The sequence below is a fragment of the Bombus vancouverensis genome, chromosome 4, assembly GCF_051014615.1.
Source record: "Bombus vancouverensis nearcticus chromosome 4, iyBomVanc1_principal, whole genome shotgun sequence".
Classification (NCBI taxonomy): Eukaryota; Metazoa; Arthropoda; class Insecta; order Hymenoptera; family Apidae; genus Bombus; species Bombus vancouverensis.
The window spans coordinates 9,436,625-9,464,160 of NC_134914.1; the positions used below are offsets into that span (position 1 = coordinate 9,436,625).

The window sequence follows — 27,536 nt, forward strand, 5'->3', positions numbered from 1 at the left end:
CACGTTGAATTTAAATAAAATTCAAACGTCTTTCAACAGGAACGATCGACCAATCTTATCCTGGCTTATCATGGTGGCTTTTTTAAAAAGTTTCAATTAGCTACAAAGCGAAATAAATACATTGCTTCGCTATCGCGAAAACTCGTTTTAAAGTTGTGGAAAAACCAGCTTCCTATTCGTACAGCTTCTATGCTTTCGTTGAAACAATGTTCCTTGCTTTCAGGCTCGATCTCATACTTCTTCGTGTGTAATGCGCAGGTTTAGCGAGGAAGAAGTTCGAGTAGCTATCCTGTCGTTCAACGTGTCTACATCCTCCAGCTTTAAAGGGATCCATGCAGTTTTATAAAAGAACGCGCTTACATTTCCGTATATATCTGCGTGTACGTGCTCATACGGGTTAGATGAGAGTTCATATTTGGTTGAAAGTTAGTCGAGTGCAAACTATGTGACTGAGAAGTTGAAAACTGTCCTATAGTCACGTCATACAAAAAGAAAAGAGGTTGAGTTCTATTTTGCGTAGGTATTACGTTCTCGTAACTATACGTGCTATCTTGTGTTTTTCAATTATTTCAATGTTCCTTCGTGTTCTTCGTGTTTCTTTAAACTTGCAAACGTTGCTGCTTCCGCGGTTGTATCGTCGTTCGTTGCTTTTATTAGATTTTAATTTATTATCCAAGAGGAGGGGGATCGTTACTTTAAAAATATCAACGTCGAGAACGGATCTCGCATCGTTTCGAAAACGTTTACTCGTCCGTCTTCGTCGCGTCTGCTTTCTCATCAAGAACGAAAATAGCTTCCTTCACCGGCGAAATGGAAATGCGTCGACTTGCCACGCGTCTGTCGGTGCACCGTGCAGCTGCATGTTTTCAGCGGTTCTTTTATTTTCCTTTTTTTATCGGGTCGATCTTCCGTATAAATTTTTCGAAAAATATACTTGCACGGAATATCTTCCTTTCTTCCTTGTAACAGCGTAGCTGCAGAACATCAAAACGAATGAAAAGTTCGAAGGTGAAACGATTCTTGACATTTGCGAACATGATGAAACGATTCCTGACATTTCAGTGATCGCAAACCCTTTTAATTATTAGCCTGGATGCGATGTACGCGAGTATGGCCGATCTAGATCGGCACTAAATAAAACGCCCCTCCGGCCAAATATGTGAACGTATTCAGGTTCACCGAGGATTTCACCGACCAGAGCGATGCTATCGTGCAGGTTTGAAACGGTGATGCATTTTCAGAGCGCTCGATAAAACGTAGGAAACGAACGAGCCGAATGTAAAACTTCGATTACCAGGATAATGCCAGGAAGTTTTGATATTCAAATTTGGGATAGATTTAGGAAACACGGGAGAGTCAATCATGATTTACTGCAAAAACCAAAGAAAAGGAAATGTTTATTTATTTGTGTGATTGATAAAAAGAATGCTAGTGCTACGAATATATAATTATTTTTGAAGGTGAAATACTATACACCAGTGAAATAGTACGGTGGAAGCAGTTAATGTAAATTAATTATGTCGCAAAAACAAAGGCGAACAAAGGATACATAGTAAATTCTTGACGTACGTCCAGTTCTATTGTACGATGGAATTATACATGGTGTTATTAGCGAAATTTTAGTTGTTACCGCCTAATTGTCAGAGATAATAGATTTTCTTGTGTAACAGCATCTTTGCTAATACAGTCAAAGTGAAATTCTACATGTGAATTTTGTTACAAGCTAGCTGATTGTCTTATTCAATATAAAATCGTAGAAGCTATTTATACAAGTCTGTAACTTATAATTTGTAATTTTTCGATTCATTAATATTAAATATTAACCGGTAAATTACGATGTAAGAAGATTTTGATATTAGAGCTAGTCCTGTAAGTATCCATCGCAGACTCTACAAGCGCCACTCGTCGATGTGAAAGAATTCGTTAGAAAGGAGAAAAATGTAATTTTCGTTAGTATTCACGGCAAAGAGGAAATAAAAAGAGGTCAAAGATCGTTCAAGTCCCATTTTCCTCGATTCTATCACGTTCGAATTTGCGTGCGGTCAGCAATCGGCATCCGTACAAATTGCACCAGCCTCGCATCTCTCGTCAGCCATTGCGAAATGGCTCGGAGTTTTTCAGACTGGCAAACGAAAAAGACCGACTAGCTGCTCTGTTCATCCATTATTCCTCATTTACGTCCGCGAATTGAAGGTAAGGGCGAATTTCATTTCCATGATTCACCCGGTGCACGATATACGTTGAAGATCACATTTACTCTATCCTCATCGAGCCCGCCTCTTTCCTGTCTGTGGTATTTTGTATTTCAACTATGAAGCCAAGAATGATAGACAAGCAAGTATATTTGGAAATTACTCTACTATATTCTAAGATTGAAATGTCTTACGAATATACAGCGTTTTCGTTGTTTCTGGCCATATTGTAGGAACGTAATCAACAAGTAAAAATAAGAATATTATAAATTATATAAAGTTTTGTTGGTAACATTTTAGTATAAATTTATATAAAGAACCCAAAGTTATATGTTGTTAATAATAATAATATATTCTTCTTGCACAACAAAAACAAATATATTAATAAAACAAGTGAATTTGAATAAGTAAATGTTTCAGATCACAAGTCAGCTAATTATTGCGTTGCATATAAAAAGAAAAGTATAAGAAAAACAGTGCGGCTGTGATTGGAAATTTTTAGCTGGTAGTACGTAGGCAAATATTGAACGCAGCTTGAAATACGAGCGTAGCAACAGATTCTGTATTATAGGATACTAGAGATTGATCGCGTTTACTTTACCTATAATGCAACTAATCGCGATCGTGCAAAATAAGATCGCTTCGAATGCTTACATTCTCACTTCTGAATATGAAATGCTGATACAAGCTTGATATCGATGTACATAGTATGAAATTTATTATACCTACAAATTTATTGAGGATTTTACTGAATATTAGCAATTGCGTCATTAATCCTTTGCATTACTTCTCCATGCGGAGGTAGTATCGATTGTATCGTGTTATCATGAAAATGGAAATAAAATATACACAGTTAATATTTAGAATTTTCATTTCAAGGAACGTTTAATATTTGTTCGTAATTTGGTTGAAATAAAACCAAACGTCATATGACATTTTTTGTAAACTGCATTTTGGAATTTCCGAGAAGATTGAAAATACTTCGGATGTCTATTAGTAATAAAGTTTTTCCTATAACATTTTTTGCAGATTATATCTTGCAACCTAATAAAATACGAAAATTGAAAACGCTGGATATAAATAATAGAATTTTCGAAACGTGACTTGTTCGGCATCGTAATTCTGTTGGTCTGGTTTCTTTGGAGTTTGGAATTTAAATTGCCATATTTAAGGAGAAATCTCGTGGAAAATCGCGCTGAGCCTCGGTCAGGCTTGTGTATTTTAGCGGATACGTGAGGAAACTGCACGACGAAGGCATGACAGGCGGTAAATCTGCAAACGAGTAAACGAGGGAACGAAAACGATAAGTTTCGTGACGAGGCGGCAATCTGGTGGAGTCAAGGACCGTACGTTTGAAGCCAACGACACGTTCAATCGGTTGTCGATATTCGAAAGTTTAGAGCGTGTCTCTACACACGGGCATGTTAGAAGTCAATATTCACGCGTGCATCGGAAACTCAGTAACATTGATTCTTGGATTTCGTGGAATTGCCGGGATTCGAGGAACATCGGGTTACGTTAGATTTGCAGACGGAAGTTGAACGAAGAAAAGTTCGCTTTTAACGGACAGCAAATCGATTGAAAGAAAGACGAACGAGCAATTGAATCAGCTTCATTATGTATGTGGTGCATGCAATATATGAATTCATCACGTAATTTCACTATTTTATCATCGATGAATCTTTCAAATCCTCAAAAACACATCGTCGTAAAAATTACTATGAAAAATTGTTATACGAGTCGATCGTTAACACTAGAAATATTAAACCAATCAAAACGACTGGTATTAAACCTTTTGTATTCGCAATTACTACACACACATATCCCCATTCATCTTCGTTATATCGCTTTAAAAATCAAGCAGTATATAGTCTAATTAAGTATGCGTAACATATTTATGTACACGTTATCGATTGGTAGTTGTAGTATTAGAATCGTATTTCATGCTTTTCCGAAATACTAGTTATTTTATCGTGAAAGTAACATTGCATGTTTATGTTACAGGAAATGGCCACGTGACGCGACAGAAAAGAACCTGGCCGCAAGATGAACACAAACGGCAATGTCGGCTCTCAGGAGGGTGGGAACGGTACCGATTACGGCTCGAGCGAGGAGACGGCAGCCCTGCTTAGCAGGGCGCCACCCCCGCCGGTCGTTGTTGCCGCGGCGTCTCAGGGCAAGCCGGTGCTCACGCGACAGGATCGAGCAACCTTTCTGGTTGCCTCGCCACAGTTGTCCGTCTCGGGGCTCGGCGGCTCCGAGGAGAGCGGCACCACCGAGGATCCGGCTACGAGATCGGTACCGGACATCGAGCTGCACTGTAGGCTAGACGGCGAGACTCAGTCACAACTACAGCCGCCACAGCCTCAACCGCAAGTGCAGCAAACGATCATGCCTACCGGTTACAGGACCAGGCAATCTTCCCACCAACACAGGTGTCGCTGCGATCGTAGGGACTCGTTGGCTCCTTCGTCGGCGCTGCATCTGGCCAGAAGTGTGTCTAGGTAAGTCGTGTTCTTTAGCATTTACACTGGATCACCATTTAACTGAACCTGTCAAGAGATACAGTGGAAAGTATTTGCAAAGGTTGGTTTCTAATGAAATGTTTTTTTATCAAGTTTTACGTTTCACTTTTATACAATTCTTGTAGACGCATGAAGGTACTACCAAACCATACAAGATTTAATATACTTGGATCCAATTAATTAGTACGTTGATTTCCTGGGATACAATGGTGGATACAATGGCATTTTGTAGCCACAGTAAGCTCGTTATACTCGTTTGTGAAAATATTCGAGCAGTTATCATACAAAGTAATTGTTAATTATAACATAATTCTGTATGATTGCGCAGAGGTAATAAGCGCTATGCTGTTTCTGTTGATTATATCGGTTGATATATAATATATATAATTTATATTATACAGGGTGGTTGGTAACTGGTGGTACAAGCGGAAAGGGGGTGATTCTACGCGAAAAAGGAAGTCGAAAATATAGAACAAAATGTTTTTTTAATTCTTTCTTTTTAATTTTTTTAAAAATCTACAGTGAGGTCCGTTATAACGAGACGTGATAAAGTGCACGCGTACCGAGCGAAAATTCAAAGTCGACTTTCTCGAAAACAAAACCTCAAACGAAAAATTTTTATTGTATATTTTCGACTTCTTTTTTCGCGTAGAATCACCCCCTTTCCGTTTGTACCACCAGTTACCAACCACCCTGTATATAAATTTTCAATAGGTAATATTTTAACCAATATAACATTTTCGGTGTTTGGATAATCGAAGCACGTAAGCCAAATTGTTCGCTTCCCTATGTATTAACCATGATTAATTTCACACATTTTAGAACGATTCGCTTCTAATTAGTCACACGTTCCAGCCCTCATCCGTTACGTCGCGTGCATCACCGAATCGACGATTACCACGTGAATCCCCAATTTAACGTAATTACGAAACAGCGGGAATATTCGGGATATCGTCGCAAGAAAGTTTCAGTTTATATAACTAAGGAAGTTTAGAAGTTCCGCTTACAACCCGACGCACGTTGAAGAAGGGTTGCAATGGAACTGAAGATAATCCCTGGAACGTTATGGTCTGTAACATTTTAGAACTTAACGCTTCTGATCATCTAGGTTACGAAATGAAACCTATTCTGTACCGTTTATCAGATCTCTCCACGACATTTCAGTTTCTAAGTTTCCTTCGTACACCACTGAATTCATACGATTCATAACAAAGATCGGTATCAATGAGAGACGGTGCTATTTTGTTAGAAAATTTAGTTGTATGGCAGATCGTCCTCTTTTGTGTTCAACAGGGCAGTTGAACGCCATACTTCCAAAAAGGGTTTCGCTCACGTAGGTTTCCGGTGCAAAGTGTTAAGCTCCGACCTCGTTTCGAAATCCTCCGTGATCTAGCAGCCCCTATTCCCGGCATGGTTTGCTATTTCCTATTTCCAAATTTGTGCCAACCCCTATTTCCTTATATGTACTTCGTAAGGCAATACCACGCCAGTGCTGCAATACAGGAAGGAACTATATTTCAGGATATTGTGCGTGTAACCGGAGATATTACACGAGCTATATCGGGTATTCTAGGAAATTTACGCTCGTAACTAACGGAGTCAGATTGTTTTTGTATAAACTGTAACTGTGATATACCGTATGCAGAAATTCTCGTATAACTTGGAGCTCGAATAGCGATTTTATAGACGGCAAAGGAAAATTCGACGAACGAACTAAGTCATCTGCTGTGTTGAAGAAATGAAGCGACATATACAAAGATAGGATATGTTTCAACAAAGAAATCATGATATTCGTAAGATCGACAAATCGAGTGACGAACAAATTCTTCTTAGTTGAATAAGTTAATTAACACATTTCGTCTATTTTTCCAACGAACTTCGACACTGATTCTTTGATATGATTTAGATTTGAAACAATCGAAGAGATCCGATTCCTCCTCAACCTAATTGTCCCACTTATAATTAGAAGATTTCCCATCAAATTAACTATGTGTTTTATTTATCCGATATATCAACTGTGATAGCATTTGGGCCTCAACTGTGACTAACGTTTCCCACACAATAGAAAGGATGCATAAAGCGTAGCTAAGATAGTAAAGTAACAGTCTGACCTAAGTGGTCAGTCTATTCGAAGAGCAGAGCGAGCTAACACCGTTTAATCACCAAATGATTTACGATCGGTGATAATCCTGCTCGTTGGCTGAGTCGTTCCAAGCCGATGTATCAGAACGGAGTCGTCGATGTACACGAAATACCTCGTGCTCTATTTCGAGGCAGATTCCTGTGATATACTCGTATCCTACGTAGGCCATCCTAGGTATTCGATCGGCTCAAACTCTATTTACAGCGTCGTATCTTTCGAATCCCTCTCATTCGTTCGCTCGTATTATTTTCCGCTTCTCTGTCAGAAAACTGCAATGTTTCCTTTTATCTTCGAACGATAAGAAAACATTCGAACGCGCAGAGTTCGGGGAAACGATCAACCATACAGCATCGATACGACGCCATTTCGTTGATTTCTTGTACGGCCACACGAAATGTTTCTTTGAGGATTTCTGGAGCGTAAAATTTGTCGGCAGCTCTTACATCTTTATGATATAACGTGAGATAAAGTACGTGATATATTTGGAAAGGAAGAAATTGTAAAAGGATTTTGAGAGGAATCTCTAGAAAGAAGCGTATCCTATTATAGAAATTTTAGTGATTTCCGTATTTGATTTGAAATACAACCGGATCAATGTAAGCTTCCGCCTAAAGATAGTAACGCTGTTATTATATTTGTCTCGAAATTGAGAGACGCCGGAAAGCATTAAGTTGGAAAATAATTCGGCAAATGGTATTCTTCTGTACGAACTATCTTTATCATTTTCATGTCTAAAATCACGTGTTATAACTACCGCTAATTTTTTAACACTCTGTATAAGATGCCACAATATTATAAATTTCATTAAAAAATGTACGTAATTCGAAGTTTATAATTCACGCAAAATATTACGGTTCGAATGTAAATTAAAGATGTCCTAATAACTTTTGTGTAAGATATAAACAAAACCCAGATTCTTGAAATGTCATCACAGATATATTCGCGTTTACCGAAACAACAATTCCCTGGCAGGCGTTTAAGAAGATGGCCAATTGGAGGAATTTATCTGTTCCACCCCTGAGGAAAGTGCGAAAATTGGCCCTCTTATGCTAGGCCAGCAATCAGGCTGAAATCGTGGGCAAGATGAAAGCAGCCTAACCTTGGTAAAATGTTTCGTCAGTATTTTCTCATTCTCCACGATTAGCACTCACGCGGAAAACAGTCCACCATTTCTTTCCGTCTGCGACTAGAACATCTTGCGGACCAAACGACCTCGCGCGAACTTCCACCTCTGAAACCTTTCTTACGAGGTCAAAGATCGAATCCTGAGAGGTCAGAAGCCTGGATTCTTAGGAACAACGAACTTCTCCTATTTTAAGAGTCCAGAGAATAGGATTGCATTTTTGGACTATCGAAAATCGTCACCGTCTCTTCAACGATGCTGTTATTCTTTGTATATCTATTAAAATTCCATGCTGTTTGCGTTGTTGAAAGGATATAGAAAAGAGATTGATCCCTGTTTTCGAAGGGGAATTCTAAATACGATATCGCTATTCTGTCCTGATAGTCTGTATCCTGATGGGAACTGTTGCGGGTGGGAGCTAGGAGCGGAATCAATTTTGACTGGGAAATGGATTCGTTTTCGAGACGAGAAATTGTAGAATAACTTCCTTCGGCGAGGAAGTTGCGAACGCTGTCTCTTTTTGACGGACATTTCAAATTCAAAGTACAGGAGATTATTCAGAAACTAGAAGGTTAAACTCGTTCGGATCACAATTTTTTTCGTTTTGATGGTTTTCATACAAAGGTAAACTGAAACAAAATAAATGTTCTGTCGGTATCGAGGCGACAGGAACTTGCAGCAGAGGAACTTTGAGAAACAGCTTGACATTTCTTTAAAATGCGAAACTTCTTGCTGAAACATTTTGGCAACGGTTTGACAAGTACTTTTTATATTCGTAACAAGTCACATTCTTCTTTTCTCGTACTTCAAAAGCAACATATTTTCGACACACAACCTCGAATTTCTCGAGCAATCCAATACTATGAAAGGACATTAGCTGTCACTAATCTGTTGTCTGGCAGTCTATTATGTATAATACTAATTGTCTTGTCCTCATCCATCTACCTGCTGACGCGGCTGTATTCGGTCTAAATTAAGAGCTTCGCAAAGTACATACTTTTCCAAAGGAATGAAACTTTGCACATGGCACATGAAACATGACACAACGGACGTCGATAAATTAATCCCATTTAATGGAGTCTCTAGATATTCAGGTGGTACACGGGCATTGTTCCCAGCGATGCACGAAGTTGTAGGAAGGAATGGCATGCTAAAGATTTATGGGAAGGGTGTCTGGAAAGGGATCAGTCGAAACGCGGAAGGCTAGGACGGGCATGGAATTTTCATTGAGATAACATATGGGCTCGAATATAATATCTAAATGGAGCTGGGCGAAGGCTTTGGAATAGCGTTGGTCGGGCAGCGGATATACCTGGCTCTTCGTGGATCTCGTGAAATTCTTCGAACGATACTTTTCCATAGACCGCCGAGACGTTGAAATAAATTGCTTCACACCTTTGTGTTTGTTGTATGATATTTTTAAAATGTCTAGAAGAGATGAAAAGACACACGTTTAGCTCGAAAACTACATAAAATGGCAAGTGTAGTAACACGGGACTTGCGGGGCGACAATGTACTGAATTTTAAAATCGTTTCCCTGTAAGAAGCAGGAAATGCCAGTTATATTCTTCTGTTGTCGTTTCTAATTTGAATCGTGTGATTTCACTTAATCGACGTTACTTCACGAGGAAAATTGGAATTAACGGGCGTCATAATGACAGGTTATTAGGTTCGAAGAATACGAAAGCAACGAAACCTCAGGCTTTCTCTCTAATTAGGGCTACTGTTAACGATATTTCAAGATGACGGTTTCTCTTAGCGTCGACAACGTTCGAACTAGAGAACACTCACAATCAGCTCACAAAGACGGTGGGATAGAGAGGGCTCCTCTGTCTTCACAATGCTCGAGAGCACATTCTGCGGGCAAAATCGAATTAGTTACTCCCGTCGAGAATCACCTTGGCTTCCTTTTCTTCGCTTTTATTACCTCGGCTCTTGTTATTACATGGCGCTTGTACAGTTTTGTTCCTTGTCAGAAAGAAATTGGGGTAACTTGATATGTTTTTAATTGCATATAAAAAGACTCTTCAGGTGAAATTGTCACACTAACGTCGTACATTTAAAAACCACGAGTAGTCTCCTTCTAAATTAGATTCTAGAAGGTTATTCTCCATGCAGATACAAACGAACGTCCATACTATAACATGGGAGAATTAATTCTAATTACCACACTGCTACTGATTAGATAACTCTGGCGACACAGTATCCGTGTTTGCTAATTTTCTTAGTGTATTAGTACTACTACTTACGAGATAATATTTACAGAGTGTACAGAGGTAAATATTACATTCAATTAATTTGAAGCTATTCGGTTTGCTCGATATCTCGCGAAACATCCAACTTTTTGTATTATCCGCTGAGAATAAACGATCCTCACAACGTTCGCGAATACCAACTAGTTAAAATATATGAAATTTGATCTTTATCAAAATTGGGGGATTATTGATCGAATGGACCGTTTTACCGATCGTGGATGGTGTTGAATGATTCGTACGTACACTCGCGTTCATGTGTATCTATCGGAATATATATCGTCCTACTATCTTCAAAATTTTTAAATTTCACCGCACGCCATAATATTAAAATATAGGAAGCGTCACGATATTACTTGCCTTGTTAGTTGTGCCTTTGCTCTTTGGAAATTCGACAACTTAAAGACAATATTTAAGATGCTTATAACTTTGTACTTAACAGGTTGTTTTCATTTTTGACTATGTCATGTTAAAGTAATATTTCAATACTTTATATTACCATAAGATAACTTTAAAAATTAACAGAATGAAAAAATTAAGAAGAAAATAACAAAAATGAACTGATTATGTTTTTTTCCTCTAATCTTCGTATTCAGATCGATCTTGTCGAGGATTTTTAAACGCTCGTGTTTTATCTCGATAAGCAATTCAGCTTTTAATAATAACAATTAATCCATCTGTATCATAAATCATGTAATCGAACTCCTTAACAGAATATAGTGCAATAATCGCGTATAAGTTCTCGATATAAACGTGGTATTGTGTCGATCCCAATGCTTCGCCGATACTGGACTACTGCGTGTTCTGCGTCTCTGTACCATTGCTCAAATTTGCACACATACGTACATACATGTATATAATATATTGTATATATGTGTATAATATATACCAAGCATTGCAAGCAATAGTTCTATTGACATTTGCGTGTTTACCAATTGCATAAGATAATTAACACCCAATACCAATTGACAACGTCGTCTCCTGTTCATCGAATGAAATTTCATTAATGCTCTTGTGTTTGAACGATCGACGTGTTTGCGATAATATTATAACGTTCCCAGGATGATTATACCGCAATATTATACTGGAATTCGTAATCAAACCGAAAGCAGTTTTATTGGTGCGTAAAAAGAACAAGTTATGGTGATTTTAAATGAGAGCTGATAATGAAATACGTGTGTGCCTTTTATTTTAGTACAGAAAACTTTAGATTTGATTTCAAGTGATCTATATATTCCTTGATATCTCTTGTTTGAATCATTTTTGGAGGTATTATTATTACTTTTTTTTATCCAAGTATCTTAGTTGTTCGTATAGCATAAATATTTTGTTATATTTTACAAAAATGTACACAATGCACATAGTATGTAAAAATGTGAAAAATATTCGAATTCAAATACCAGGTACAATATTTGCTAGGCGAAACAATACTCTACCTAAATTTCATTTCTCTGGTTATGCTTGTGAAAATTTAAATCTGCATACGCATTTGTATTCTAGTTATATCATTGGTTTCGAAGCTTAACACGAAACATAAATTAATTTTGAAGCTCCATAAAGGTGTGATCCTAGTAGTGAACGCGTAAATATTTCGCTACTGGCAAATAAAATTTTAATTTTGCTAAAAGGACACCGAATTAATTTACATACATAATAGAATAAATCTAATTTAACGAGCAGGTTAAATAAATTTTGAGATTTCGATTCGTGCGTTAAAGTGTCCGATTTATTATAATGGATAGAAACTTAGAGAGCTATCTGAGGAGAATTTTACAAAGAAATCATGTTTCTACCACTTTACCTTCATGTTTCCCTGGGTAATATTAATAACGTTTCGTTTTCTTTCACCGAGATATTCATCATCCTTTCTTCTCAATTTTCTCATTTCTGTGCCACCGTTAATAGAGAACTATACCAAGAAATTCTCACAAAATTAGTAGTATTAGCTCATAAAGAACAAGATTGATCCACCGAGTCTTCGCTATTCCATTGTCCACGATCTACAGCCCAAATAGAGTAAACTTCCAAACCCAACTTCAAACTTACAAACTCGATAATCCGTTGCTATCGGATTCCCAACAAATAGCTAACAATATCCATTTTTAATTAAGAGGAATCCAAACAAAACTTTCGAAAGTCTGTTAACTGTTGCGACATCTCGTTTAATTCGCAATGCAACTTCTTTATAAACATAGCAGTTTTGTGGATAAAATATTTCGTGAATCTCTCCATTACGATGCGAGATACCTTGATATATAGGTAGACTGTATTTATTTTATACAGCAAAGTACAGTATCATACCAATATATACCAAACTATAATATCTTCGAGTAATCATAAATGCGAATTTCACAGTTGGAGTTATCATAATTAACACTGTTACACTTAGTATTGTCGTAGATAACATTGCCGCGTTCAAAACTATTTAAGGCTTACGAGTATAAACCTTAGCCAAGAGGAAAATGTTCTCAACGTTTTCATAAGATTGCAGCTAGCTTCAACAGAGAACGAGATAGCAGTGCGTTCTTCCTGATAAAGCTGGCTTCAATCTTAGCAGAATGTTGGGAATATTTTTTATTTGGATGTGCCTTATATCCGGAAGCCTCGGTATCGTACGTAACAGTATTGTCTATATCAGTGCTCAGTGTACCAGTGTTGTGATAATCCGAGTCATGGAAGCCTCAGGACTCTAATCATAAAATAAAGCCGTCAATAAGCGATTTCTATGTCTCGAACTCAATTCGAATCTGAATATCTAACATGAATGTTAGCCGCGTTTCGCGAAATTTCCGTTTCATCTATCGACGATAGTCTCTTTATTTATAGAGTTAAATTCACTCTGTCAGTAACACCGATCTACCTGCATTTCAGAGAAAGCGTGAAAAGCGGGCATCACTGTTGCCCTTGCCAGGCGCCGCCACCTCCGGTTCTAGTCACAACGTCGCCGAGTGCACGCATAATACGGCAAAGCTCGCAACCGGAAGCGTCCGCGTGTTGCTGCTCCGGATGTTGTTGCCCCCTACACACCGGCACGACACCGAGTGCTGCCTCCTTGCGGCAGTTGCGCGAACCTGGCGATGGAATTGCCGGCATCGCAGCGGACTCGTTGCGGATCAATGGCGGTATTCGACAATTCCGTCAGGTAAGCACCCCAACCTCCAGTCTACGGATCAAACAAAAAGGTTCTGCAGTGCACCCACCTGCCATCATCCACCTACTTGCACGTAGACGCGCGCTCGCGCATACCACCCAAATGTGTTCACACATTGGCCGTCTCCTTGGATTGCTCGACACCCGTACCCCATTCACTTTTGTGTACGTTTATCATGCTTTCGCGTCGCGAGAGGGAAAACCTGGATGCCCATTTCTCTTGGGGATTGTTTTAAAGCAGAAAGTATTGTTGTCAGGATTTTCGCTTGGATCTGGCGAATCTGGATTATAGTCTTGGGTTTGGTTGTGAGAAAGGATGTGGATTTTGAAGATAGATTCGTGGAGGGTGGTTTTTAATACTCAAAATTATGAGGATCTTTCTTTTGTAATTTCCTGTTTTGGTAATATCGAAACATGATTGTTTATTATTCTTACGTCTTCTATGTATTTTATTCTTCTGTATATTATTCTTATATCTTCGTATTATTTTCGTTGTATTATTTTAATTATGATTATTCGTCTAAGAGCGTTATATTAGTAAAAGTATAACTCGAAAGATCTGATTTTAAGAAACATAAATACGTATATTAATAGAAAATATAAGGAAAAGAGATTAAAATCTGTTTTTAACAGATATTTCTTAGTTTCATAATCTGAAAATTAAATAGATGGCATATCGAGCTCTTACGTTTTAAGATTTTGCCATGAGACACTCAGCATGTCTCTCTGCATTATAATATCTTATGTACTTTGCATATGCAATACAAAAGGGAACGTCATAACGTTCCTTTTTATGGTAACCTTACCTATGAGAACATAAAGTAAAATTCTCCACGTGGCATCCAGGTTCCTCTCTAGACGATCGTCCGTGATGTCGCGCGTCTTACGTGCGGCATATGTAAGAGGAGGAAAGCGAGAAACGTTCTGTTGTTAGGCGTCGCTGTGTCGTTGTCTATGCTGCTTGTATCGTTGATGATTCGTCCGATCGGTGTACCAAGGCATATCCAGAGCACGTGTCGTATTTGCGTATGCCACTCAGCTCCGCGTGCACCTACTTTGGTTGTCGCTCTTGTTTTCTTCGCGTGTCTCGATATTTCCTATTTTATGATCCTCAGGGAATCTTGGCTCCTGCTTCGCACACGTGATTAGCTACTCAAAGTATATACGTTTTCCTTGCCAGTATTTTCTTAACTCTTGCGTTTGAGCCTTCCCCACCCCCGCCCACCCTTAGACTTGTCGACTCTACAAGAAAGAATCACGAGAATTAATTGATTATTCTTTGAGATAGCACTAGGATCGATCTTTTAGAATTGATAGTATCGTATGGTATTTATTTATTTGGGCTAGGAGTTTAGAAAAATTCGTAGGAAAACTAGTAATTTTGTCGATAATTTATTTACTCGTCGTTTTTAAGTATTCATGAAATTTTAAGAAGGAAATGTAAATATTGTAATAGGTTTGTACAAAAGGTAATTGCTTCATCTTATTTAATTTATGACTGACAGAGCCTGGGTCATTGTTATCACGAGCGCAAAATGTTTTATTCTTTAATGATAAAGCAAAGAACCAAACGAAAAGGGCTTTTAGACTTTATATGATAATGTGATTTATTTGAAACGAAAAATTTGCTAAGTTAAAAATAAAATATTCCAAACAAGTTAAAAAATTTAAACAGAACTGATCGTAAAATTTTGCTCTCGAAAAACTACTCAGAAAGCTATTATCAAAATACCACAGACTTCTTAAAATATTTTTCAAACAAGAGCCACAGGATTATTTACGAATACATTCATCCGAAAGATAGAATACATTGCGTTTAAATTTTCTTCCCTGAGAAATCCTCTTTATCGGTGAAACGGCCGTGCTGCCATCTAACAGAGGGTTGAAACATCTAATGTAGAGCACCCCTAAGCAACAAAAGCTCGATACCGACGGACATGGAAGGAAAGGTGAGAGCCGACACGCGATAAGAAGCTTATCGGGGTGGCTAATGAAACGCCTGGTAACATTCCACGTCGTAGATGGCACCGTGTACAAGGAATGGCACTCGCTTCCAAAAGGATAAACACCATGGAAACACACACATGAAAGTTCGCAAAGAAGCTCTGTGAATTCGGTAGAAAACTGCCCGTGTGATCGATCAGTCGGGAATACGTAGGACAGTTGATAGGATATCCGGTGTATTATTAATGTCAATACGTTTTGAAGTAATCGATGAAATGCATAAATACACAAGGACATCATATTTTGTAATTCGATACGAGGACATTTTTACGACACGATATATTTATTTATTCCATTGATATAAAAAAGATTTATTGTGGCAATGGTAGAATTGTTATCGAATTCTGTTAAATCAAGAGTATTTGAATTAAAAAAGTAGATGTGTGCGCAAAGAGTTTAATCTAGAATTTGATATTAGAGATACATATACAATGGGAGCGTTTAAATTCAGTGCTTGAGATTATGGTGTAAATCGAAATGATGTATGGCCACAGAAAATTAACTAAATTACTGTACCTGAATGTGTTTATGGGAAATGGGAATTCTGTATGGGAAATTACAAATAATTATTAAAATTTTTCAGACCTTTCATTATTATTATTAGATAATAATTCAAATATTATCTTCTTCCATTTTCATTGATAAAAATATTCGATATAAAATAAATCATAATAAATAAATAAATCATTTAAGAGGCGTGTCTAAACTCTCAATATATACACTCAATATATACATCAGTTGAAAGCTTGAAGTTACATATGGAAGTGTTTCATAACATTTAAGAATTTCAAAAAGTAGGCTCAGAATATTTTTGCGTCTCGATACTTTTTAATCAAAATCTATCAAAATAGAAAAAATTACTATATCGAAGTATATACCACTACATCGAAATAAAATATCTGTTGGTGTAAATAAAATAGCGCGTTTAGTATTAAATCCTCATGTAGCCAAATAGGAAACCTACGACGTGGCAAAAACGTCATCTCTGTATCTACATTCGCGGAAAGACGTACAATTCTGAAGAGCAGGCAATTTGCTTATTGCCGAGAGTCTCATTTTTGACGAGCACGAAACGAATCTCCCGTCGTCATTAAATGAGATCCAGTGCGCAAAAACTAAAAAAAAACCGAAAAGGGGAAAGAAGCGAGGAGAGGAAGAGAGCAGCGGGCAAGTGAGATCTCGACATTGTTAGTTTAATTATCTCTCTTCGATGTAACGAAACGTTTCGTATCGCGCGGACACTTAGGGCAACCGGGTATAGTAGAAGCAGAAGAGCGGGCTTTGTATGCGATTTTGGCCGGAAGCCAGCGGATTATAATCATGCTTCTGCATGTCGTGCGCCAAGGTTCGCGACGTACAACCGTGACACGAGAGATAATTGAGACCCTTTTTTCCTGTCATGACTAACTCTTCGCATTTTCTATTTTTTTCTTCTCTCTCTCTCTCTCTCTCTCTTTCTGTCCCTCTCCTGTCACTTTTTCATTTTGTTGCTTTCTACATTTTTTTGATTGACGGTCGAAAAGGATTTTTCAAGAACAGTACGTTCGAGTTAATGAATCTGGACGAAGTACAGTTCGTTTTATTTTCGGGGAAAAATTGGCTGGAACTGTGGCGTGCATATAGAAGCGATGCGTCCAGTTGATTGGGGATGAACAAGATTTATGGCATTTCAGAGCCGCATAGCATCCTATATTTGGCGCCCTTTCCTTGTAGAGGGTCGCGCTTATCGCGCTGGTACTTAGTTTTCATTTTTGTAGCCCGCGGAATTTGCTGACGCGATCGCGTCTGAATTATGGCTGATTTATTCTACTGCGCACGATGATTTTCCGTCGATCCTTAACTGTAATCGCATTTTCTTGTAAAATAGAATGCTAGATACATGTTAACCATCGTTAATACTTCAATAACAATCTACACGTTTATAAAAACATTTATTAAATTACATAACGATATTGATTAATTTGATGAAATGCGATACTTCTACGTTTAGATACTGTAAAAATGAAAACTTCCAACAAATTGCCATTTTTTGTAGAAAATATCTCCGAACTCTGAAAGCACGTGACATATTCGAGCATTTGTTAGTAACGTATATTCACCAGAAATATGTCTAATGCTGTTATTATGTTCTTCTCATACGTAACAAAGTTATATTGTACATCAGTATGAAATCGTCAAAGTTTCGATGGAAGGGCAAAATCTGTGGAGTTTCATATCGCGCGGTGATAATGACAGCGGTAAAGTTGTAAATCTGAACTGTACACGTGTTTCTTGTCGGTCCAACTGCGTCCTGGGAAATGAAGCGGATGGAGTCTGGGACTTTAAAAGCAAGGACAGCAGTTTTTACGTTTTTATCGCGTGCAGACGATCTTAAGCACGCCTTGCTTCAGGGACTTCTTTTTCGTGTTCGCTCAAAATCTATCGGGATGCACTTAAGATGATTCCTGGCATCTCTAGTACAAATAAATTTTATCCATTTCGGAGAATGCGACAATAAGAAAGAAAAGGCTGCGAATGTTCCAGTTACATTTAGAAAAATATTTCATGTAAGAGATCTTCATCGAACTGCGCACGTTTCCAAATTTTGTCACGCTCTTCTTTTAAAATATCAAGGATGCTGTCATGAATATTTTAAAACATTAAGAAAGTTTCGCAACACGAAAGTTTGGTAAAAATGCCACGGCATAGCCAAATCTTTTGACGAAGTCATACGACCAACTCCAGTTTTCCACCCTCGTAAGTTGCTACTTTGATTTCCTGTACACCCTACCATAACGACCACTACTTACACACCTCGAGATACACTTCGTTAGTAGTTCACGAGTTTTCAAGGAACTCGAACTTTGGAAAACTTTTGTAAAAACACATTTGCATCCCTTATTCTTGAACTATGGTAATTGTGTTAACATCTCGATGTTTTCTACTTGTTCAACATTCGAATTTATATATTACACGTTACTTGTTAAGAATTTTTGTATTTTTATTACTATAAGTGTACCCTTTAATTTGGTTAATCAAATATCACATACTGTATAATACACCCCTTTTATACATTTACAAGTAACCATTATTTAAGCAAGAAGATTTGAAAATAATAATATTTAATTTTATAATTAATTAACAATAATAGCAATATTTAAAAAGCTACTCGTTTCATTAGCACCAGAAAATAACACAAAAATTACAGGTACAGCATTTGCTTAAATTGACAAATTACATTCTTTCTGCAAAAATGGGTACATTCAAACAATTCCAATTGCATCAGACTCAAACGAATTTCCAATTGGATTAGATTCAACGACCGACCGGAAGAAATTGCTTGACGATTTGCTCACGCTTTCCACGGTAAATTTTCCTGAGTAACGCGACCGACTATATAACAAAAGTTCGTGGAGGCAACTTCAATCAATTGCCGAGTCCTAATCGTGCACTTTGATCCATGGATCAAATAATCCGACTATTGTTGGGCTTGATGCCTCACTGAAGATACCGTGCTCCTTTCTCTGCTCTATTTCTGCAGATAATGATTATCAGAGAGATGAACGCGATGCGATTTGCACGTGCAGAATATGTGTACGCCGACGTACTCGTATGCATGCAAAACAGTTTGGCAATCGAAATTCGCTGTGCCATTCTTCGGGAAAGTCGTCTATTAAACCTAATAATATGGCATCAAAACGATTTAACTTGAATTGATTTAGGAATTTAAATGCTCGGTAATAACAGTTGGAACTTGGAGAATTAGACCGTGAAAGACGGAATAATTACACTTAAACGAATATACAAAACCTTACCTAAGCAATATCTACTAATTGGTTTCGACAATATGAAACCAGATGTACGAAACATACAAAAGAAACGCTAAAAAATCCCTGTCTCATCATATCGTAAACCGTGGCAATGAAAATCAAACACTGTCATTTTCATAAAAATATTCCAGATTACTTTTAATAAAAGTGCAAAGAGGAAATGGAATCCAGGAGGGAAAGAATCTAATGCAAATTTTTTTCGTGACTATGTTCCCTCCCTTCGCGGAATGGAGGGAAACTGCAGCACATTTTAGTTTCTAGGTAACTGGTTTCTGTTCAAGCAGTTTACGTGATTGGAATGCGTCGCTGTACAAAGGAACAAAATTTTCGACGTGTTCCCATTCGTGTAATTTGATAACAGAAAACCTGTGTTTCGTTCGTAATGGTTCGTAACTGAGAATAGTTTTTGTCACGCGTTTCGCAGGCCACGCGGTTTGGGGCGGCGGTTCTAGGACGTACGGGGGGCATGGAAAGAGTCGGATTAAAATGAACACGAGGACTCACTACCTCCGAACCACTTTATCACGGATTTAGTTTTTGATCGATATCTTCTTGTTACTTGCGCGATAGAAGTTTGTCTTTTTGTGCTCTTGTATCTCCATCGTCACGAAGACGAGTGAAATTCTCTGATACTTTCAATATCCTAAAATTTTTCTCTCGTTACTAGACAGATACTTATGCTGAGAAAATTATAATCTAAAAATCTTGTTAGTTGTCTTCAAAATCTTAGTTTTAGAATGTTTATTTCCCTTGTTTCAGTTTGAAGCATAGCTTGGTATAATGATAATCGACAAGAGTATTATTCTTTCAGTTGTGTTTACAAAAATATAAATTTGTATAAATATCTGTGGTTTAATTATACGTATAATATGAATAATTAACAATAACCGAGACGTAACACGTAAATTTTTGTGTATAAGGAGAGAATTAGAAGCCCGAAAGTCAACAAAAATCACGCTCGTTATATTTTTCCACCGTATCGTTTTGACATGAGTTCAAGCGAACTGTTTGATGAAACTTTCTTCGAAGAAAGTTCAAGTTCTTCGATAGTTACCAAACATCGACGAAAACGTTATCAGACTATAATGTGCAGTTCTATAAGAATGAAACAATATTAATTACATTAAAATCGATGTATTTGGCAATCGAACAAAATCAATGATTCTATTCGTAATTGCATTAACAGCGAGAAGAAGAGAACTCTCAGAATTCGCGGAGACTAATTGTCACGAAGCACTTGGTCGCCTATAAATTCGTCGATTGCAACTGAATTACTATTCAGTCCAGTGAAATCAAAATATAATACGACATGTCTCGCGATGGCAGTGTCAATAATACGTTCGGCCGTGTAGCATCTCGCTTACGTGGACGACCGAGGAAATAATGAACTAGAATTGGCAATTTGCAGAGTCTCTTCGTCGAAGGTCGATATCAATTTCCCTTTCTTCTATTGAAAGCCTCTCATTAAAAGGGATCGGATGAAAACCGTTCGTGAATCAGTCGCCTACGTTCCTCTCTTTCTTCCTCTCTCTCTCCTCTATACCTTTTTTTTTTTTTTACTTTTCCATTACGCGTAGTGAGAGGAAAAAAGGGATCAAATAGGTCACTCTCGGCATTTAATCGTCGACAGGAAACACTTTAATGAAAGGAACGATCACTTTCACCTTCGTTGTTATAAAAACGAAGTGGAGGAGTTCGGAATGTTTTTGTTGAGCGTTTCCTTTTTATTGTCTCCTTTGATAGAGGTTTTGATTGCCAATGAATGGTATGCGACGTGTCACGGTTCTTTTATTGAAAGCAAGCTTGAGGTTTCAGTTGATCAGGCCTGTTTTCTCGATTCTCTGTGTTTCTATGCTTTTCCTCTCGGAAAGAGTTTTAGATGTTTAGTCGCTTTCGCAAGCATTGTTTAGAACGTTAGCTTCCCTCAGTCTAGTGGTTATGATTAATATATGTTTGAAATAGCGGAAAAAGGACAAGAAAGTTTGTTTCGTTCTCTTGTTATTAATCACAAGCTAGTAATATATTTGTTATTAAAATATATTAAAAACGAATAGTATTAGTTCTTGATAAAGCTGAGAACGCGATATTAATTATTGTCGTGCTTTACTTTCAGCTTTTATGTAGCGTGTTTAGTATATTTTATTACGAATATATCACCGTTTAGTTTCCAAGGATGACTTATTATAAGGATATTATTAGGTTGTATTAGCTTTTAGAAGACAAAAGTTACGAATTAATAACGAGAGTAAATAAATAGTACTACCTAATCTTTCGGTAAAGATTATCGCGAAGAGCAGATATTTTGTTTACTATGGAAAAACATTAAGGCGCTTCACGAGCAGATGACGAGCGTCCTCGTACAAATTTCATTGCGGAAATCATCGACAAACATCCCGGTACCACAGAACTTCCGGTTTCTCGTCGGTATATTGCACTTTCGGAAACAGACGAGCAGTTTCAGTTTCAAATATTTAGGATGCAGCGCCGTCAGACGACCCGGTTCCAATAGACGCGGTGGAACATTCTCTTGTGTCTGGAAACTATGGTACGAAAAGTTTGCCATGCATTTGCTAGATATAGCAAACACGTTGTACCATCGTATATTTATGTCTGTCCAGGCATAATACGTTTGAGCTTTCTAACTTGTAGAAATGTTTCAATTTTAATATTAAATTCCCTCAAGGGTTAAGACATATCAATAAGTCAGAAATCTTATTAGCGAAAGATTATAAATTAAAAATTATTTGATTTTGAATTTGAATTTGATTATAAATTAAATCAAACACGATTAAATCACTTAGCTTCATTGAAATGTACTGTACATCTTCCTATTTCAAGTCTCGTTGTCAAAAATGGTCAACTGTAATTTCGGAAAATTGTATAATTTCGATATTAGAGTGTACGATTAAGATTTCATTCGTTAGAGACTGAATAATTAATCTTGATGAATTCGTAATTGTACGACATTAGCGTGTGAAAAAGGTTAGACCAAAGATACAAAATCTAATAAACATGTACACCGAAGCAATAAAGCCAACAATGTTATACAAGCCACCCCAATTCTCGGCCAAGGAAATGGTCTTACTCGAAGGGAAGCAACCCTCGGATGGGGTTCTATGTTCGTAAAGACTACTTTTCGACTAGTCCTTAGTCATAAAGGCAATGTCACAGGCCGTTAACCTCGATTATCCTCGTAACCTCGATTATTCGGGGTTATAGGCAAAAAAGGTCAACTAATCGCGCCTGGAATATCGTTGGAACATCCTCGATCGGTCGCGATTCGTCTGAGTGCCAACCACGAAAGAAAAAGTTAAATCGTTGCAGCAGCATTGATTCGGTAACTTATGCGCTGTAAGTAGTTCACTGACACGAACTCTCTTAGACGATCGCCTTAGATTCTTTCGATCCTCATCTTGAGGTCTCCACTTGCCAGAAGCTGCGATATTTATCTTTGAGTACAGCGAGACATAATCGATTCTTGAACAGGAAATTCTGAGTAGGCAGTAGATTCGATTTATCTTTCACTTTTTAATATTTGTAAATTTTTCAGAGCAGTTTTTTATTCTGTCATACTAATTAGTCATTTTCTCGTAATTAATAGGTTGCTTAATACTTGGTGTTGGTTAATCCTTTTGTGGCTATCCAGAAAGTTTAAAAATTTCAAAGAGCTTTATACAAGACACATAACATATAAAAGGTTTCTACGAGTTTTCGAATATTTTCTTAAGCTGGTACATACAAATAACAAGATACATAAAAGAATCGTACAGATTGGATTAAAAATACAGATACTGCGGTTGACACGCTGCTCTTCCAAAGATCTATTTCTCGTGATTCGAAACTTTCGCCACTCGTCAGTCTATCAACTCGTCTTTAATTAACGAAACCAAACGGGTTGGCACAAATATCTTCCAGAAGTCCATTCCTCGCTAAACTTTCCCACCCCTCCATACGGAAACACCTCGATTCGATTACAACGTGCTGCCAGATCGAAGCAACCGCAAAGCCAATCTTTCACCCGATCAAGTCAACTCGATAATGGAGATCGGCGTCTAAAGTGACTCCAATACATTTGAATAGATTTCTCCGTAGAGCGGTAGCGTTCGAAGCAGTTCCACGGAGTCGCTGTCGTAACAGCCACTCCCAGCGAAGTCTGCAGTTTTGCGGATTTCAGCGAAGTAGCCGCGCTATTGGAGACCCGGATTCCCACGGCATCAGCGTAATCTTCGACCGAACTTCGTCGAACCTAATATTTTCCGCAAGTTTACGCGGTCCGGCCTTCTCCTTGCGTAATCACGTTTCCCGTTAACGGTGTAATTTACAGTCAACCGCCCAGCCATAATCTTGTGTCTCGCAAGGTACACGCTAAACTAGTTCCTCAGAAGTTCGATAATTATCTCGCTACAACGAGCCTCTCGATACAGTAGCGTCGCGTTAACTGGTCGAGATTTCATTTTTCCAATTGCCTTCGTAATTATGGACGAGATATTCCGCGACACGATATCGTTCGTGCAACGTTATGTTTTACGATTCGAGATCCGTATCATTAGGACTGTTAAGATATGAGATATTTCGTCTAAATATATCGAGCAAGAAATTACTTTGTGAGATATTTCATATTTTTGAGTTATTCTATAGAAATAATAAACAGAAATTGTATTTGCAAAATACTCGAGGCGAAATTAATTTCTGAGATATTTCATCTGGAGATAAATAAAACATTTAACTATGACCAGTTAACGATGGGCTATTGTGTAACAAGCTTCTCCATGAATCTTCCACCATGGCAACATCATTTATTCGTCGTAGGATGAATGCAATAATTCATCGATCGAACACATTCGGTAAATCCCTAGCTGGCAAATAGTCGGAGCTTCGTAGTACGAATCGGTCATTAAGCTATCCGGAGACGTGGCTTCCAATCGGCTTAGCTTTCGGATCGAGTTTCGGCGCCGACAGGCTAACAACAAGCGGATGAGATTAGAGGAAACTCCTCAAATCCGTTTCCCTATGATCGGCCAATGAAATTTCACCAACGATACAAAATGTCCACGCGCGACACAGTGGGCCCCCCTTCAGCAGCATCGTGCAACATCTGATGTATTCTCTCTGGTTCGATGACCATCGAATTCTCTTCCATCCAGCTGCTCCTCTTTCTCTCTGTAGTAGATCTATATGCGTTGTTCGCAAGTCATCGCCCACGTGAACGTAAAGTAGATAGCGAACGTAGTTGGCAGACCTTTAAGTAGAACGCGGTAAGAATAACATCATCAATTTTCCAGTGCACCATCTGCTCGCATCATCCATTAGCGTTCTTTTGCATCGCTAAGCCCCGATTTTGGAACGGGTCACCCGTGGCGCTTGCACGCCCGGAAAAATAACTGCGATCCTGACGAGCTTCTCATTCGATTGTTCGCCAGTGTCCCCCACCAACGTCGCCAGCAGCACCCAACCCCACCACCCATAGAGAGTACACCACCCCCATTCGCAGAGAGATCTGGTCCGGTAGAACTAGTTTCGAAACCGAAGTTCCTTTAGTCTAGCGGCAGTAGCGACCGAGTCTAGCGAAAAAAAAGTAGTGGTCAGCCTTCGTAGATGACGTAGAGGATCATTAAGTTTTTTCATACGCTTTTGTACTCGAGTTACATCGTTTCCACTAGCTGCTGCTCGCCCACCTATATCGAAACCTACCTTGCCAACCATTGATCGTGTACAAAGAGTGAAGAAAGACAGGCCTAGAGAAGGATTGACGAGGGACGAGATGTAGAATCGAGATCAACGCGTTCCAAGATTGTACACTGTACACGTGTCTGCTTTTGTCTTTATGATCGTTTCTCCCACTCTGTCTCTGTCTCTGTCTCTGGCTTTCATACGATGCACCGGGTGATATTCAACCATCAGCCGTTCTGGTACACCGCTCGTCGTGCGGGAATAAAGGAGCGAATGAATTGCCGAGTTCCGGCTGCGAAACTTTATGAACCGAAGTATTTCTTCCGTTCTTCCTCCATAAACAGTTTCCACGAAAGTTTCACGGTTTACAAGCGTTGAACGTCGTAACTTTTGTTGGACCCATCTTGTAATTCTGGGAATGTCCGGAATGAAGTACTTCGCGTGATGAAGCTTGTTTCGACGATCTGTATACGTATTCTTCTCGCACGACAGACCGTTTACCAGTGGCTTGTCGTCAAGCTGAATGAATCACCCTGTACAAGGATGATTTAAAAGGAGAAATCGATGCTTAGTCGATGATAAGTCGATCACTGTAAGATAGACAGGTTCTAACAAACGTGTCTCTAATTTCAAATAATCATGTTGGCGAGTGTGTTTAGAATCTGTAAAAAATATTTGCAAATTTAATTATTATTTATTAAATTTATTTATTGAACATTTTTATGTATACGTAAAAAATATGTTTCTTGAAAATATAGAAGAACTTCTGTCTTTGTAGTTATTTTAAATTAAAGACACTTTTGGAAGAACGCTCTGTCTGTCTGACCAAAGCATAGATCATTCTCCTTAAGTCGTCTCGTATCAGAACACTTTGTCTCTTCTCGTGTGAACCATATAGAGCATAGCCTTGTCTATTGTCACTCGTCAACCACTGCACCTGTTTGCCACTCTCTCTACTGTGTCTAAGTATGCTATAAGAGTGCTGTCAGTGTGGAATAACAACGTGTTAAAAACACGCCCAGTTCCCCTGGTGGTGCAAATCGTCGTCGACGACAATGCCGACGACGCCTCCGCCACCCATCGCTGCGGTACCCGGCCCCGGTTCCGGTTCAGGCTCTGGTTCCGCTTCACAGGGTGCTCAGGGCGTCGTACTCTGTCCACGTACGCTGTCGCAGGTCCGACGTTCACGGCTACGAAGGGCCCTCACCGAGGCGACCGCCGAGACCGTCAACTACGTCAAGACGGTGGGCACGATACTTCCGACTAAGCCGTAATGCCTGATCTATCTTAACCACCCGTATTATACACGATTATTTGCAATGTTGATTAGTTACAATTTTGCATCGTACACACGCACGGATCGAGAGTCGAGTCGATTTCGTTCTTTTGGAATGTTAGCTTTTACTTCACTTTTACTTCAATAGTACGTTGCTGACACTAAGATGGGTTAAATAGAAATTTTGAAAAATTGTTAGGGTTTAATACGAGCGCTACTGGCAATTGAAATATAGAATTTGCGTCAAAGGAGTTAAGTAAAATTTATGTACAACGTGCTTAGGTTAAGTAATACGTTCAAATTTGATGGTGATAGTTGGTAATCAATAAGAGATTGGAAGTACATATAAAGACGAAGCTACTCGATTCCAAAAGAACTCGGTTACCGAAGTTAAAAACTATAACGCGTTTAATTTTCTCGGGATTTCTCTGCTCGAATGTTAAAAGACGTCGAAGAGCGGCACGTTACGACCTTCCATTTTCGACGATAGGAGCAAAAGTTGGATTTGTCTCGGGGATAAAAGGATCGTATCTGAACAATTCGATTCAGCGTCGTTAGCATCCTCGCGAGGGGAATCGTATTCCGGTATGTGAAATCGTTCCGATCTAACCTAACCTCGACGCTCGAGGATACGCGCGATATTAATGCAGCATGCATTTTATTGTGCGTACGTGCGATTATGTGTCCGAGCACCGTAGTTAGCGTCACTGACCTATAGAACATGCCTCTCACCCACTATTCACCGTCACGCTATGAAGTATTGCAACCAATTTACGAACCTAGACCTTAGATCTATCTCTCAGCCAGCCATGACCTGCATTCTTCGAACCTGATGGCCGATATATCGGAAGAAACGCCAACGAAGAATCCGAAGTGCCGTTTCGTTCCCCTTTATTAAACTTTCGTCGGAAATGAACGAAAGATAAGACGGTTTAATAAGGAACTACATTTTTCCCCGTTGTATAATTAAAATTTATTGAAACGTTTTCGAGGAATCAAGAGTTTCTTTCAATTAATCGAGATCGTAGCTATATAAATTCACTAGCGCGCATTTATGAAATAACTTTTATGTACTCGTCGCTGAGGTTACATTATGTACCAACTTCCGCCAGCATAGTTTGCAAACTCTGACTGTGCATCGATCGGAGTCGAGGATGTCTGCTGTTTCCTTGAAACAATATTAGTACATGATTAATATACATCTACTTTTAACGAAGTAATCGAAACATGGAATATTATTCTTTTTTTTTTTCGAAAAGCACGATATGAATTTTACCGATTTTTTAATAATTTTCATAACAAGCGAACCAGATTTTTTGAAAGAATTAGAAAATTAGATGTTTTTTAGTGTTAGTAGTATATTATTTAACGAAACTAATCTCGAAGTTAATC

At 38.4% G+C, this 27,536-nt stretch overlaps 1 protein-coding gene across 1 annotated transcript in view; it reads left to right on the plus strand.

The window, feature by feature from the left end:
- Positions 1-27,536, plus strand: part of SK (small conductance calcium-activated potassium channel) — a 229,888-nt gene that overhangs the window by 64,441 nt on the left and 137,911 nt on the right. The window contains exons 2-3 of the mRNA XM_033334367.2: positions 4,197-4,696; positions 13,107-13,377. Coding sequence (XP_033190258.1) covers positions 4,239-4,696; positions 13,107-13,377 — 729 coding nt within the window. The 5' untranslated portion in view covers positions 4,197-4,238. The remainder of the gene's footprint in view (positions 1-4,196; positions 4,697-13,106; positions 13,378-27,536) is intronic.